Source organism: Puma concolor, chromosome D1 (assembly GCF_028749965.1).
Source record: "Puma concolor isolate L17-30 chromosome D1, mPumCon1.1.hap2, whole genome shotgun sequence".
Classification (NCBI taxonomy): Eukaryota; Metazoa; Chordata; class Mammalia; order Carnivora; family Felidae; genus Puma; species Puma concolor.
This window is the reverse complement of record NC_141676.1, coordinates 4,051,534-4,064,321: the sequence shown is the minus strand read 5'-3', so window position 1 is coordinate 4,064,321 and position 12,788 is coordinate 4,051,534. Positions and strand designations below refer to the sequence as shown.

General features: G+C 57.9%; 1 protein-coding gene across 5 annotated transcripts in view; it reads left to right on the top strand.

Annotated features, from left to right (window-relative positions):
- The window catches only part of IGHMBP2 (immunoglobulin mu DNA binding protein 2), a 96,817-nt gene that overhangs the window by 4,671 nt on the left and 79,358 nt on the right, over nucleotides 1-12,788 (top strand). For 4 of the 5 annotated variants that reach the window (XM_086676665.1, XM_086676663.1, XM_086676666.1 and 1 more), the window contains 8 exons: nucleotides 836-1,019; nucleotides 1,255-1,352; nucleotides 2,914-3,077; nucleotides 5,519-5,719; nucleotides 7,539-7,686; nucleotides 9,083-9,257; nucleotides 11,852-12,034; nucleotides 12,348-12,466. In XM_086676665.1, coding sequence (XP_086532791.1) covers nucleotides 836-1,019; nucleotides 1,255-1,352; nucleotides 2,914-3,077; nucleotides 5,519-5,719; nucleotides 7,539-7,686; nucleotides 9,083-9,257; nucleotides 11,852-12,034; nucleotides 12,348-12,466 — 1,272 coding nt within the window. The remainder of the gene's footprint in view (nucleotides 1-835; nucleotides 1,020-1,254; nucleotides 1,353-2,913; nucleotides 3,078-5,518; nucleotides 5,720-7,538; nucleotides 7,687-9,082; nucleotides 9,258-11,851; nucleotides 12,035-12,347; nucleotides 12,467-12,788) is intronic. The other variant, XM_086676664.1, reaches the window with a different exon arrangement.

The window sequence follows — 12,788 nt, the reverse complement described above, 5'->3', positions numbered from 1 at the left end:
AGAGCCCGACGCGGGGCTCGAACTCACGGACCGCGAGATCGTGACCTGGCTGAAGTCGGACGCTCAACCAACTGCGCCACCCAGGCACCCCACGTGTGTCTTATTTCTAATTGGACCAGCACCTAGACCAGTGCCTAGCACAGACCAGGCACTTCAAAAGGTTTTATTGACTGGCACGTTTGTCTTAATTTTTTTGTTAAAAAATTTTTTTAAATATTTATTTTTGAGAGAGAGAGATTGAGAGAGAGGGGGACATAGGATCCGAAGTGAGCCTGGTGCTTATAGCAGAGAGCCTGATGCGGGGCTCGAACTCACGAACTATGAGATCACGACCTGGGCTGAAGTTGGACACTTAACTCACTGAGCCATCCAGGTGTTTTCCCTGGCGTGTCTGTTTTATTTATTTAAAAACAAAATTTTTTTTTAACATTTATTCATTTTTGAGACAGAGAGAGACAGAGCATGAACAGGGGAAGGTCAGAGAGAGAGGGAGACACAGAATCTGAAACAGGCTCCAGGCTCTGAGCTGTCAGCACAGAGCCCGACGTGGGGCTTGAACTCACAGACTGTGAGATCACGGCCTGAGCCGAAGTTGGATGCCCAACCGACTGAGCCACCCAGGCGCCCCGTGGTGTGTCTGTTTTAAATAGTTCATTGATCTCAAGTCAACTTTTGTACGTAATTTAGTTGTCAGTTAAACTTTTTTATTGCTATTGATTTCATTTCTAAAGAAAGTTAACAGGGTATTTGAAATAATGCTGGAATTTATCATAGAAAATAATCCACAGTTTAACTTGGCTCAGTGTTTGTATAACCGGAGTCTCTGTTCCTGCAGGAGATATAGTGGGTCTGTATGACGAAGGCGGTCAGCTGGCCACGGGGATCCTGACCCGGATCATGCAGAGATCGGTCACAGTAGCCTTTGATGAGTCCCATGATTTCCAGCTGAGCTTAGACCGAGAGCGTGCCTACAGACTGTTAAAACTCGCCAATGACGTCACTTATAAGCGGCTGAAAAAGTAAGGGCGAGTGAGCCTGGGAATCACATGTTCTTTTTCCTTTAATGTGGCTCACTCACCGTGGCCACCCGTCCTGTGGTGGAAAGGAGTGCAGTCGAGTTGAGTCTGGAGTCGTTCGGTGCCCCTCCCAGGGGGTGGTGGCTGCAGGTGGCTGTGCTGGGACAGGGGCTCGGGCACGGAATCGATGGCTGGTTTTCACCCAGCTCCTCTAATTCTCGTTTTTCTCCCTGGGCAGAGCTCTCATCACCCTAAAGAAGTATCATTCTGGCCCCGCGAGCTCCCTCATAGAGGTCGTGTTCGGTGGATCACCCCCCAGTCCTGCCAGTGAAACCCGTAAGAGCCTTTTCTTCCCTGGTCGACGAGATCACTCCGGAAATACTGAGAGCAGAGCGAGCTGGGGTGTTTCAGCAAGAGGTTGAGGATGTACAGTTGGAGGGAATGTCTGTGTCTTTATTTATTTATTTATTTATTTATTTATTTATTTATTTATTTTTAACGTTTATTTATTTTTTTGGGACAGAGAGAGACAGAGCATGAACGGGGGAGGGGCAGAGAGAGAGGGAGACACAGAATCGGAAACAGGCTCCAGGCTCTGAGCCATCAGCCCAGAGCCCGACGCGGGGCTCGAACTCACGGACCGCGAGATCGTGACCTGGCCGAAGTCGGACGCCTAACCGACTGTGCCACCCAGGCGCCCCTGTGTCTTTTTTTTTAAATTTCGTTGACTCACGTGAACCAGACTCTCCAGTACTCGGTGCCAGGAAGCAGCTCATTCCGTCGACTTTCCAGCGTTCTTTCGAGTGTTCCTAAACACGTCGCTTTGAAATGTGAGGATGTTCTAGCTCAGTGATCCGTGAAAATACGTGATGGCTGGGTATAGCGTTTGCCCAGTAGTATTTTTTGTTTGTTTGTTTGAAAAGTCTCCGTTCTAAGTGCATTTTGTTACTTTTTCGGCATCTTTCAAGCTGCACGTGTTCTGGTCTTTTCTACGCACAGACACACGTACACGCACGTGCTCCCCTTCCTCGCCTGCGCTTCCTCATACCCCTCAGTGGTCTTGAAGAGCCTCAGTTTTGAGGGGGCTTGTTGCCTCCCCAAGCACCGCCCGCGACGTCACACTCGTCCATCTCCTGACTCGGCAGCGCTCGGTCTGTCCCTGCTGCCTGGGGTGGCGGGGCTCATTCACGCCCTCGTGATGCCGTGCCAGTATCCTTTAAAGATGTGGCTGCCATGTGGTACTTCTCCACATTCTGAAAGCACTCACGTCTCAACGTTTTATTCTGCCACCTATTTATCGAGAGGCTGCTGTGCACGGGAAACTGAATTAGAAGTTTATTTGCCGTGTTTTAAGGAGCACGCTACATGGTGGTTATGGCAGGTGTCTGAGGAAAAGGGATGCGGTTCCAAGAGGTGGGGCGCGCTGGGACTTCGGGTCAGGTGATCGCTGCTGCTTGCCAAGCTGGTTTCAGTCTGGCCTGCCTCAACCAGGGCGCTGTGCCCGGGAGCTGTGCTCACTCAGGGGTCGGGTGCCCTGCGGCGGGTGCTGGGGGCAGAGCTGGACGCCCAGGGCCCACTCTCGGAGCACACGGCACACGAGGGAAATGCTTGGCGGTGGCCGGAGGCCGCGTGTAAGTGAACGGGCGTGGCTGGGTTCCGGTGAGACCGGACGGCCAAAAGCGGGCAGCAGGCTGGTTGGGGCCCGTGGTCCACAGCCTGCCGCTTCCTGTTCTGGGAGGAAGCTTTTGGAGACAAAGCAGGTGGGTTCTGTGTTGACGGGCTGATGCCCGGGGAGACCCAGGAGGCTGGTGTGCGATTCCTTCCGCCCGCGCCGTCCGCAAGGAGGAAGCGCCGGGGGGTGCGGGGGCCCAGCCTGACCGTGTTGCCCCTCCTGCAGAGCCGCCGCCGTTCTGTAACACCTCCCTGGACGCCTCCCAGAAGGAAGCCGTCTCCTTTGCGCTGTCCCAGAAGGAACTTGCCATCATCCACGGGCCTCCTGGCACTGGGAAGACCACCACTGTGGTCGAGATCATCCTTCAGGCTGTGAGACGGGGCTTAAAGGTGGGCGTGGGCGCCAGAGCCCCGACAGGGCGAAGGGGTTCCACGTGCCCGGCTTGCGGGTGCTCAGCAGTGTCCTCGCCTGCGCTGTGGGGTTGGTCAGGAACGTTCCCGAGCGTGGACTGATTGGGCGTGGGGCTGGGCCCTGGCTGATCTCTGACAGCTGCAGGGCGCCTGGGAAGGGCACACGCTCGGGAGCATTGGTCCGCAGGGTTCCGCTCGGTGCGCTTGCTGTGCCCGTGCTGTGCGCAGGCCTGTCCGTGCCCTCAGGAGCCCTGCGGTTGGTCGAGGGAGACAGACACGTTGCCGTTAATGGGTGCGCTGCCCGTGTGTGGTTCCCAGATGACTGATTTCCCGAGATGTGGAACAGGGTGATTGTATGCTGTTACTCACGCACGTTTTCAGTGGTCCCGATGGGGTCTTTTGTCCTCGTGTGCATCCACGTGAGTCCTCGTGGGTTCTGAGCCCGTGGAAGACTTTAGAAAGTCTTTCTCGTTTAGAAACGTCAGATGGTGATGAGAATTAGAGTGATAATGGTCAACGTTTGACTTTTTACGACGCAGTTCTCCTGAGCGCTCTCTGCGTGTTCGCTCAGGTCGGGGCAACCCTGGGTGCTGGGGACCGTTGGCACCCCCGGGTCCCAGAGGAAAGCAGGCACTGAGGTCCTGTGCCCCGGTCACAGTGCGTGGCAGGGCCAGGATTGGAACTCGGCAGACACGCTCCCCAGAGCCTTTGCTCCGTACCTCACGCTTCTCTGCAAGGCAGAGCTGCCGTCGAGAGTGTAGGGAGGTCTGTCACTTGGTCACGGGGCTGTCTGGTGGCTTCTGCCAGGTGAGTGGTACTTGAAAACTGGATGAATGACCATTCGCTGGTGGGAAACAGGTCTGGTGGTTTGATCAGATGCCTTCCGTTTCCATAAACGGTGAAACAGGACACACTCGTGCTCACGCTCGGGCCCTCGGTGGGGGTGAAGGCGATGGGGTTGGGGGGGGCGCCTGCCACCGAGGCTTGTGTGTGTGTGCGGGGGGGCTCTCCTCTCCACCTCCTCTGCCAGCTGCCACATGCTGCCTTTTGTTTTTGAAGTTTATTTATTTTGAGAGAGAGAGAGAGAGAGTGTGTGCGTGCCCGTGAAGGGGAGGGGCAGAGGGAGAGAACCCCAGGAAGGCTTCTCACTGCCAGTGCAGAGCCCGATGTGGGGCTGGAACTCACGAACCGTAAGATCATGACCTGAGCTGAAATTAAGGGTCGGACGCTCGACCTCCTGAGTCCCCCAGGAGCCCCCGCCACCTGTGTTTCATAGTGGAACTTCAGGTTTTTCTTTGCTGATGGAAGGCACTACAGAAGAGTTCTAGACGCAAGATTGAGCCCATCAGAAAGATTTTTCCCTCATACCACTTTGTGAGTTGATAAAGTGATTTCATTGGTAAGAAGCCGGATGCTCCAAACCTGATCATTTCAGAGCACACTAATATTTGAGTCCTTTTTTTCCCCCAGTTGCCAATTATTTAACATTTTTGGTGTTTGGGTCACCAGTAGTCATTATTTAAAAAAACTTTTTTTTTTTTATATTTTATTTTATATTTGAGAGAGAAAGAGGCAGAATCCGAAGTAGGCTCTAGGCTCTGAGCTGTCAGCACACAGCCCGTCCTGTGGTTTGAACTCAACGAACCGTGAGATCGTGACCTGAGCCGAAATCGGATGCTTAACCGACTGAGCCACCCAGGTGCCCCTCAATAGTTCTTAAGACCACAGTTCCAGATACTGTGTCAGTCTGTGGTAATGTGTTCTTTTAAAAAAAAAAAAAAAAATATATATATATATATATATATACATATGGGGTGCCTGGGTGGCGCAGTCGGTTAAGCGTCCGACTTCAGCCAGGTCACGATCTCGCGGTCCATGAGTTCGAGCCCCGCATCGGGCTCTGGGCTGATGGCTCAGAGCCTGGAGCCTGTTTCCGATTCTGTGTCTCCCTCTCTCTCTGCCCCTCCCCCGTTCATGCTCTGTCTCTCTCTGTCCCAAATAAATAAATAAACGTTGAAAAAAAAAATATATATATATATATTTTTTTAAATACTTATTTTGGGTGTGAGAGTGTGCGCACGTGTGTGTGGGCGGGGGAGGGGCAGAGAGGAAGGAGAGAATCCCAAGTAGGCCCTGTGCTGTCATCACAGAGCCTGACTCAGGGCTCGAACTCCCGAACTGTGAGGTCATTACCTGAGCCAAAAATTGAGGGTTAGACGCTCCGCTGACTGAACCACCAGACGCCCCCGTAGCACGTGTCCCGTGGGGCGTGTCCACTCATGCTTGCGTCTGCGTGTTTATGCGTTGACACGACCTCTTGCACACGTTCCGGTCCTCCTCTCTTGGCCTTCAAGCCTTCCGGTCCGTTTTAGCGTGAACTTGAGTGGTTAGGTCACTGAACGCGAGCCTTGCTTCCCCAGGTGCTGTGCTGTGCCCCCTCCAACGTCGCCGTGGATAACCTGGCAGAGCGGCTGGCGCGGTGCCAGCAGAAGGTCCTGCGCCTCGGGCACCCCGCCCGGCTGCTGGAGTGCATCCAGCAGCACTCCCTCGACGCCGTGTTGGCACGCAGCGACAGCGCCCAGATCGTCGCAGACATCAGAAAGGACATCGATCAGGCCTTCGTACGTCCCTCTGCGTGGCTTCTCATCTGAGGTCTCTCCCGGGAGACATTTCTGTCTGTGTTTCTCTCGCTTTTTTTCGGTCTCCGTCAGCTCCTCTAAGAATTTCAAACATTAGGGGGCGCCTGGGCGGCTCAGTCAGTTAAGCGTCCGACTTCGGCTCAGGTCATGATCTCATGGCTTCATGGGTTCAAGCCCCGCATTGGGCTCGGTGCTGACGGCTCGGAGCCTGGTACTTGCCTCAAATTTTGTGTCTCCCTCTCTCTTTGTCCTTCCCCAGCTCGTGCACTCCCCCCCCCACCTCTCTCTTTCAAAAATGAACATTGAAAAAAATTTCAGATATCAGGATGGCCCATTAAAAATTTTTCCCCCATCGGGGCGCCTGGGTGGCGCAGTCGGTTAAGCGTCCAACTTCAGCCAGGTCACGATCTCGCGGTCCGTGAGTTCGAGCCCCACGTCAGGCTCTGGGCTGATGGCTCGGAGCCTGGAGCCTGTTTCCAATTCTGTGTCTCCCTCTCTCTCTGCCCCTCCCCCGTTCATGCTCTGTCTCTCTCTGTCCCAAAAATAAATAAAAAACTTTGAAAAAAAAATTTTTTTTTCCCCCAAGCTTTACTAAGAAAGGAAGGGCTGCCTGTTTTTGGTAGAGACTTGTACTCGGCATCTCGTAGGGACTCGACTTGTCAAGGTAGTTTCGTGAGTAGGTGAGGGGTCGTCTTCAAGAGGACCTCTCTCTAAGCGCCTCTGCATCTGATCTTGCTGGCTGGGTCACGTCAGCAAGAAAATACCCAGCGGCCTGAGAATAAAAATTCAAAAAATATTCATCCTCCTGGTCTCTGGTCCATTTTATACCCTCCTGGTGGAAGAGAGGCAGCAGGCAGTGCATCAGGCGGAGACGTGTTTCTTCTTGCAGTTGGGGCTCTGGAACTCTGTGGTCCTGTGACTTAACGTTCCGCTCGGTTTGCTCACTGTCAGCTGGCCTCACGTTGGCGTGGCCTCCTCCGTGTCCCCGCCCCACAGGGCTGTGAGTCAGCCTTCCCGCGGGCCTGCGGGATAGTGGGATGGCGCACGGGATGCCAGCGTGGGCCCAGCAGAGGTGGGGACGAGTTGAAAATATGTCATTCAAGGGTACAGGTGGCGTGGGAATGTGCAGCGATGGTATTTCCTCCGTTGCAAATGCAGATGATTTCACTTCTTGTTCCTGTTTAATCAGTGCTTTTGGGATCTTCTTCTCCGTAAGGGAGGCGCAGTAAAAACCCTCCGCCAGCCCTGGAAACCCTGTGCTCCAAAGCAGAAACCACAGATAAGGAAGGATGTCTTTTTTAGTATTGCAGGAAGTTGGGGCTTAGCTAAGCATTTCATGGGCCCGGGAAGACCTGTTACTCCCTTGGCGGATGTGGAGTGGAAACTGGCGTGCAGCCTCTCCTCTGTAAGCAGCGAAAACCCAAATCCTGGGCTGGCAGGCGCTCTTTGTTGCGCGGGCGCGTGCGGCAATTCCGGGCAGGGTCGGGCAGGGCCCAATTTCTGGTTTTGTGTGAGCTTACAGTTCAAGACACCGTCTGCTTCGAGGACCTGGCCTTTGTCCCTCTGCCTCTGCCGGTGCAGGTGACAGCAGCTGTAAGGCCACAGAGGGCGTCAGGTGCTCGGTCACCTGCGTGTGTCTGTTTGCTCCATCGAGAAAGGTTTTTGACATCTTAGTGCCCCTCAGGGAACTTCACGCGGTGGACCCGCTGGTTGTAAACAGAAGCGCTTTGGGAGTGAGAAAGAGCTAAGCAGGTGCAAAGTCATGTCCAAATACTTACGTTTTCTTGGCTTTCCTTTGTAGTTGAAGAACAGGCAGACCCAGGATAAGAGACAGAAGAGTAGTTTCTGGAACGAAATCAAGCTGTTACGGAAAGAGCTGAAGGAGAGGGAGGAGGCCGCCATGCTGGAGAGCCTCAGGTCGGCAGCCGTGGTGCTGGCAACGAATACAGGTGAGGGGGCCGTGCGCCCCGCTCGCGGGGGCCCCCCTCGACGGAGGCGCGGTCCCTTCCACGGGCTGCGGGGGGCGGGTTTGCATAGAACTATCCGTCGGTGTCGGGTAGGGTTCCCAGGGAAGCCTTCGGGCCTGCGGTCTTCCCGTAAGGAGGTTTCTCGAATCGGTATGGGGGCGCTCACGTTCCCTCTCGCGGAGCCAGCTGGCGTCTTCCAAGGAATCTGTTCGTTGAGTCTACGTGATTGCATTTGTAGGTCTAGCGTTCACTCTTTCCCCTTCTTTGACAGTGTAGCATCTCGGGCGACCTCACTTGTTTCCTTCCTGGTGTCGGTAATTTGACACTTTGTCAGGACAGTGATTAGCGGGGGCGTCCGGGCTGTGCAGGGCCCGAACCAGCCTTCCAGCAAGTACCGTAGAGTCAAGTGCCTCCAGGTGCGCCTGGGTGGCTCAGTCAGTCGGTTAAGCGTCCGACTTCGGCTCAGGTCATGATCTCGCAGTCGGTGAATTCGAGCCCCAAGCACTTGTCGGTCTCCATAACTGCAGGAGCAAATTCCTTACAAAAAATCGCTACGTTATATTGAGGTATACATATAATATCCTATAGGTTGTGTTTCGTGGTGGGTTGAGCGCCTGACTTCAGCTCAGGTCGTGATCTTACGGTTCGTGGGTTCGAGCCCCATGTCAGGCTCTGGGCTGACAGCTCAGAGCCTGGAGCCTGCTTCTGCTTCTGTGTTTCTGTGGAGAACCCTAACTAACACAGGGTTTAGTTGGTTTAGCGTCTGGTCTCGGGAGCCGTCCTGTGCGATACAGGTGGTGCCCACGCTTGTAGATGAGAGAGGTTCAGGGTTGGGGGCCCTGCCCGGGCTCACTGCTGTCTGTGGGGGTTGGCGCGAGGCCCGGGTCATCCTTACACATGAGCTCTTGCCACGGCACTGCTCTTCCGAGGAGGAGCCGGGGCTGTGCTTTCGTGCCGTCACACACACGGAGGCTTCCCCCTGGATGGACGTTCAGTTAATTGTTCGGTACGTCTGGGAGAGCAGCAGAGAGGGGAATTAATTAAGCTCGAAATTCAGAAAATGATACAGGAATAATATTTAGAAAAGAGATGCCCTTCAGGGGACTTGGGCCCAGACCCAAGGGGGAGATCGATTCTGGTGATTGGACTGTGGGAGTGGCCCTTGGCCAGGGGCCCGCTGCTCACACTTAGACTCAGCTGGGCCGGAACGGGAGGTTTCTCGTGACCTTCCCCGTTTTTATTCTAAGACGCCCAGTCCTTCTTACACAGTCTTCATGCCGGGCTGGGTTCTGAAACCCCCGTCCCGTCGCGGCCTCGTCCGGCGTGGGTGCGGCCTCTGGCACCTTCTGTGAAGGCTCACGGTTCCGATTTCCACCAGGCGCTTCTCCCGACGGCCCTCTGAAGCTGCTGCCCGACGGCCACTTCGACGTGGTGGTCATCGACGAGTGCGCCCAGGCCCTCGAAGCCAGCTGCTGGATCCCCCTGCTGAAGGCCGGGAAGTGCATCCTGGCCGGAGATCACAAACAGCTGCCGCCCACCATCGTGTCCCCCAAGTAAGACCCCTGCCCACGGCGCTCCTCGGCCCTCACCCGCCACCCCTTCCGTCTCTCCTTGGGCGCAGCGGCCCTGACGTGCCCTCCTGCACGTTCCTGATGACAGCCCCTCGCGCCCGTTTCTTTTTTTCTTTAGTGTTTATTTTTGAGAAAGGGAATGCGCGCGTGAGTGAGCAGGGGAGGGGCAGAGAGAGAGGGAGACATAAGAATCCGAAGCCGGCTCCAGGCTCTGAGCCGTCAGCACAGAGCCTGACGTGGGGCTCGAACTCATGAGCTGGGAGATGATGACCTGAGCCGAAGTTGGGCGCTTAACCCACTGAGCCACCCAGGCGCCCCAAGCCCTAGCACCCGTTTTATTGCGCGTACTTGTTTAGAGGTCAGGCGATCCCACCGTGTGCTCCTGAGGTCGGGGGTCGTGGCCACCACACGCCTGTCTGTAGCGTCAGCACCCGGCGCCGTGGCCGGTCGTGCTGGGGGCACGGAGCTTCTCTGGCGAGGCCAGCAGGTTGATGTGCCCGTTCCCGCCAGGCGAGCCTCCCTGAGCCGAGGGAGGCGCCCCTGTGGGCCGGCCGGCTGGCCTCCGGGTTCGTTGGCGCACAGCCTGGCACGGGTTCTTCCAGTCCTGACCTGTAGGCGCGTCCTTTGACCTGGGCCACAGGGGGGACTCTGTAGAGACACAGCGGTCCCTGCCATTGCCGAGCTGCACTGGTCTTGCCACCCCTCCCGCACCGCTTCGGCCACACTGGCCTCTGTCCTTGCTGTCCCCGTCTGGACGGCTCCTTCCCGGACCCTGGGTGGCCATGCCCTCCCTCCACTCAGTACTTTCTCAGATGAGCCCACTTCGTGGGCTCTCGTGACCACCCTGCCTCAGCGGGTCCCCGCCCCCTGTGGGTCCCTTGTTACAGCTGCGCGTTCCTGAGCGCTCACTGCTCTCTGGCGGTGGTGCGTGTCTCTCTGTCCGTTCCCTGGCTGGTCCACCTAGAATGGAAGTCGTGTGCAGCCAGGACCACAGCCAGCGCGTGGGTATCTCTGACTCAAGTGCATCTCTAAGTGCGCCCGGGACCGTGGCCGCTCCAGCCACCCCCGAGGCGGGGGACAGGAGACTCCCAGAGCCCGGCGCCAGGGCTCTCCCTTCACGCAGGGGGCTTTCTTCTTGTCCCCCTGCTGCCTGAGCCCGGCCTCTCCTTCGGGGTGAGTGTGGACGGGCCACGCTTGACCGCGGGACGCTCCCTACTTGTTCTGAGGTCCAGCAGCCCTCGGAGATGTGGGGGATGTGCCCGCACATCTGTCGGGTGGAGCCTTGCTGGAGGGGGGTGCGGCCCCCGGAGCCGGGGGGGGGGGGGCGTCAGGTCAGGATCCCTCAGAGAGAGAGTGCGTCCCATCCACGCAGTGTGGCTGGCAACCGGGGACTGCGTTTGGGAAGTTGGTCGTGGCCGGGGAACGGCCCCCGCGGTGGGAGTCAGCGTGCAGACTGCAGGACAGGAGTGGTCTGTTTCGGGGTCCCTGGGGGTCCTTGAAAGACAGCGTTGTCCTCCACAGAACTTTGTGTGGAGAAGGTCTGGAGCCGTGCCCTTGGGAGCAGGGACCCTCTTGTGTCTAGGGGGCAAAGTGTCAAGGGGACACGTGCTGGGTGCTTCTGTGTTTGCCGTTGGGACCGGTAACCACTTCACTCGTTTCTCTGGCATTGTTTTTGGTGGACGCCTTTATTACAAAAGGTTAAGCGCGAGATCTTACGAGCTACCGAGTAAGGGCCCCCGAGCTAGAATGAGTAAGCGTCCCCTGGTTTTAGTGTCACCCACGCGGCGAGAGCTGTGGTTAAGACGGCGGCTCCGGAGATCGCTGGCTGGGCGGCCTTGAGCTGCTCCCTTAACCTCTCTGGGTCGCACTCTCCTCCTAGGGAAGGGGCAAGCGCAGCGGTGACCCCCGCCTCAGGTTTTGTGGGCGTTAGGTTGACAAGTATCAGGGGTGCAGAGCGGCACCCGGGACACAGGAAGCGCCCAGTGCACGTCAGCTGTGGCTGTGCTTAGCAACGGATTACTTGCGGCCGAGGGTATCGGCTGTTGAAAAGTTTACCCGTAACAGCTCGCCGTTGCCGCTGTGCTAGATTTTCACAGACGCGGACGAGGTAGGTTTGCGTGGGTTCGTCGTTCCGCGGTTCTGGAAATCAGAAGTCCGAAGGCTTCCTCGGTGGTTCAGATCCAAGCATTGGCAGGGACGGGTTCCTTCTGGAAGCTGCGGGGGAGGATTCACTTGTCGGCCTCTTCCAGCCGGCAGAGGGGCCGCCCCCTTCCCTCGGGGCCCCTGTGGAGCCGCAGGCAGCGACTCCCGCCCTCCGGTCCCGTCTTCTCTGCCCGGACCCTCTGAGGAGGAGCCCGTGGCGGCCTCGGGCCCACCTTAGCTTCGCGCACGGAGGGTCACACATTCGCAGGTCCCAGGCTCGGGACCCAGGCTTCTCTGGGGGCCGGTGTTCAGCCGAGCACACCCTTAACTTTAGGCAGGAACTTGGGTGGAGCCGGGTCCCGAGGTTTGAGGGGCGGTGTCAGGCGGGACAGGGGGAACCCAGGCGCCCCTTCCCGGTTCCTCTCTTGGGGCAGGGCTGCGGCGGCGGGCCTGGCGCTCAGCCTGATGGAGCGCCTGGTGGCGGAGCAGGGCGCGAGCGTGGTGCGGACGCTGACGGTGCAGTACCGCATGCACCAGGCCATCATGCAGTGGGCCTCCGAGGCCCTGTACCACGGGCGGCTCACGGCCCACCCTTCCGTGGCGGGCCACCTCCTGCGGTGAGTGACCCGTCGTGCCCTCCCCGGCCCGTCCTGCTGGGTCCTCATGCCCCGGAGTCTCCTGTGTTCCCCGAACCACGCTCTGTAAAGACTTCAGAGTCACCCCCGAGGCCGCTTTCCGGGAGGGGGGAGGGGCCTGGCCCTGGGGAGCTCCATCGGGGCACTCGGTCTCCGGTGCTCCCGGGGCTCCTCGTCCTCGAGAGGGAAGGGCCCGCACCAGACGGGGCGAAGGGAAGCATCAGCCCTGTCGGGAAGGCCCCGGCTCTGCTTCGTTGCCCTGGCCTCATGTGTTCAGTGTCTGCCCGCGGTGCAGGGACCTCCCTGGGGTGGCCACCACGGAGGAGACGGGCATCCCCCTGCTGCTCGTGGACACGGCCGGCTGCGGGCTCTTTGAACTCGAAGAGGACGACGACCAGTCTAAGGGGAACCCTGGTGAGCCTGCTTGGGCAGGGCCAGCCTTTGGGTTTGGATGGACCCTGAGCTCCTCTGTGTGGACAGCAGAGGGCCTGTGATTGTGGACCTTAGGGGGGAGGAGGGGGGGGTCCCCCGGTGAGCTGCGGGGTTCCAGCCGGACGGGAGCGCGCGGTGCCCTTCTCAGCGGGTGGCGCTGCTTCGGCGAAGGAGCTGGCCCGGGAGGGTGAACGGGGTGGTCCCTGCTCCCCCGAGGTCCCAGCCCGCCGGCTTGCACCCAACGCCGCGGGGCCCGCGTCCTTGCTGGCTCCAGCCGGCCGGCCTGCGACCCGGCAGTGCCCCA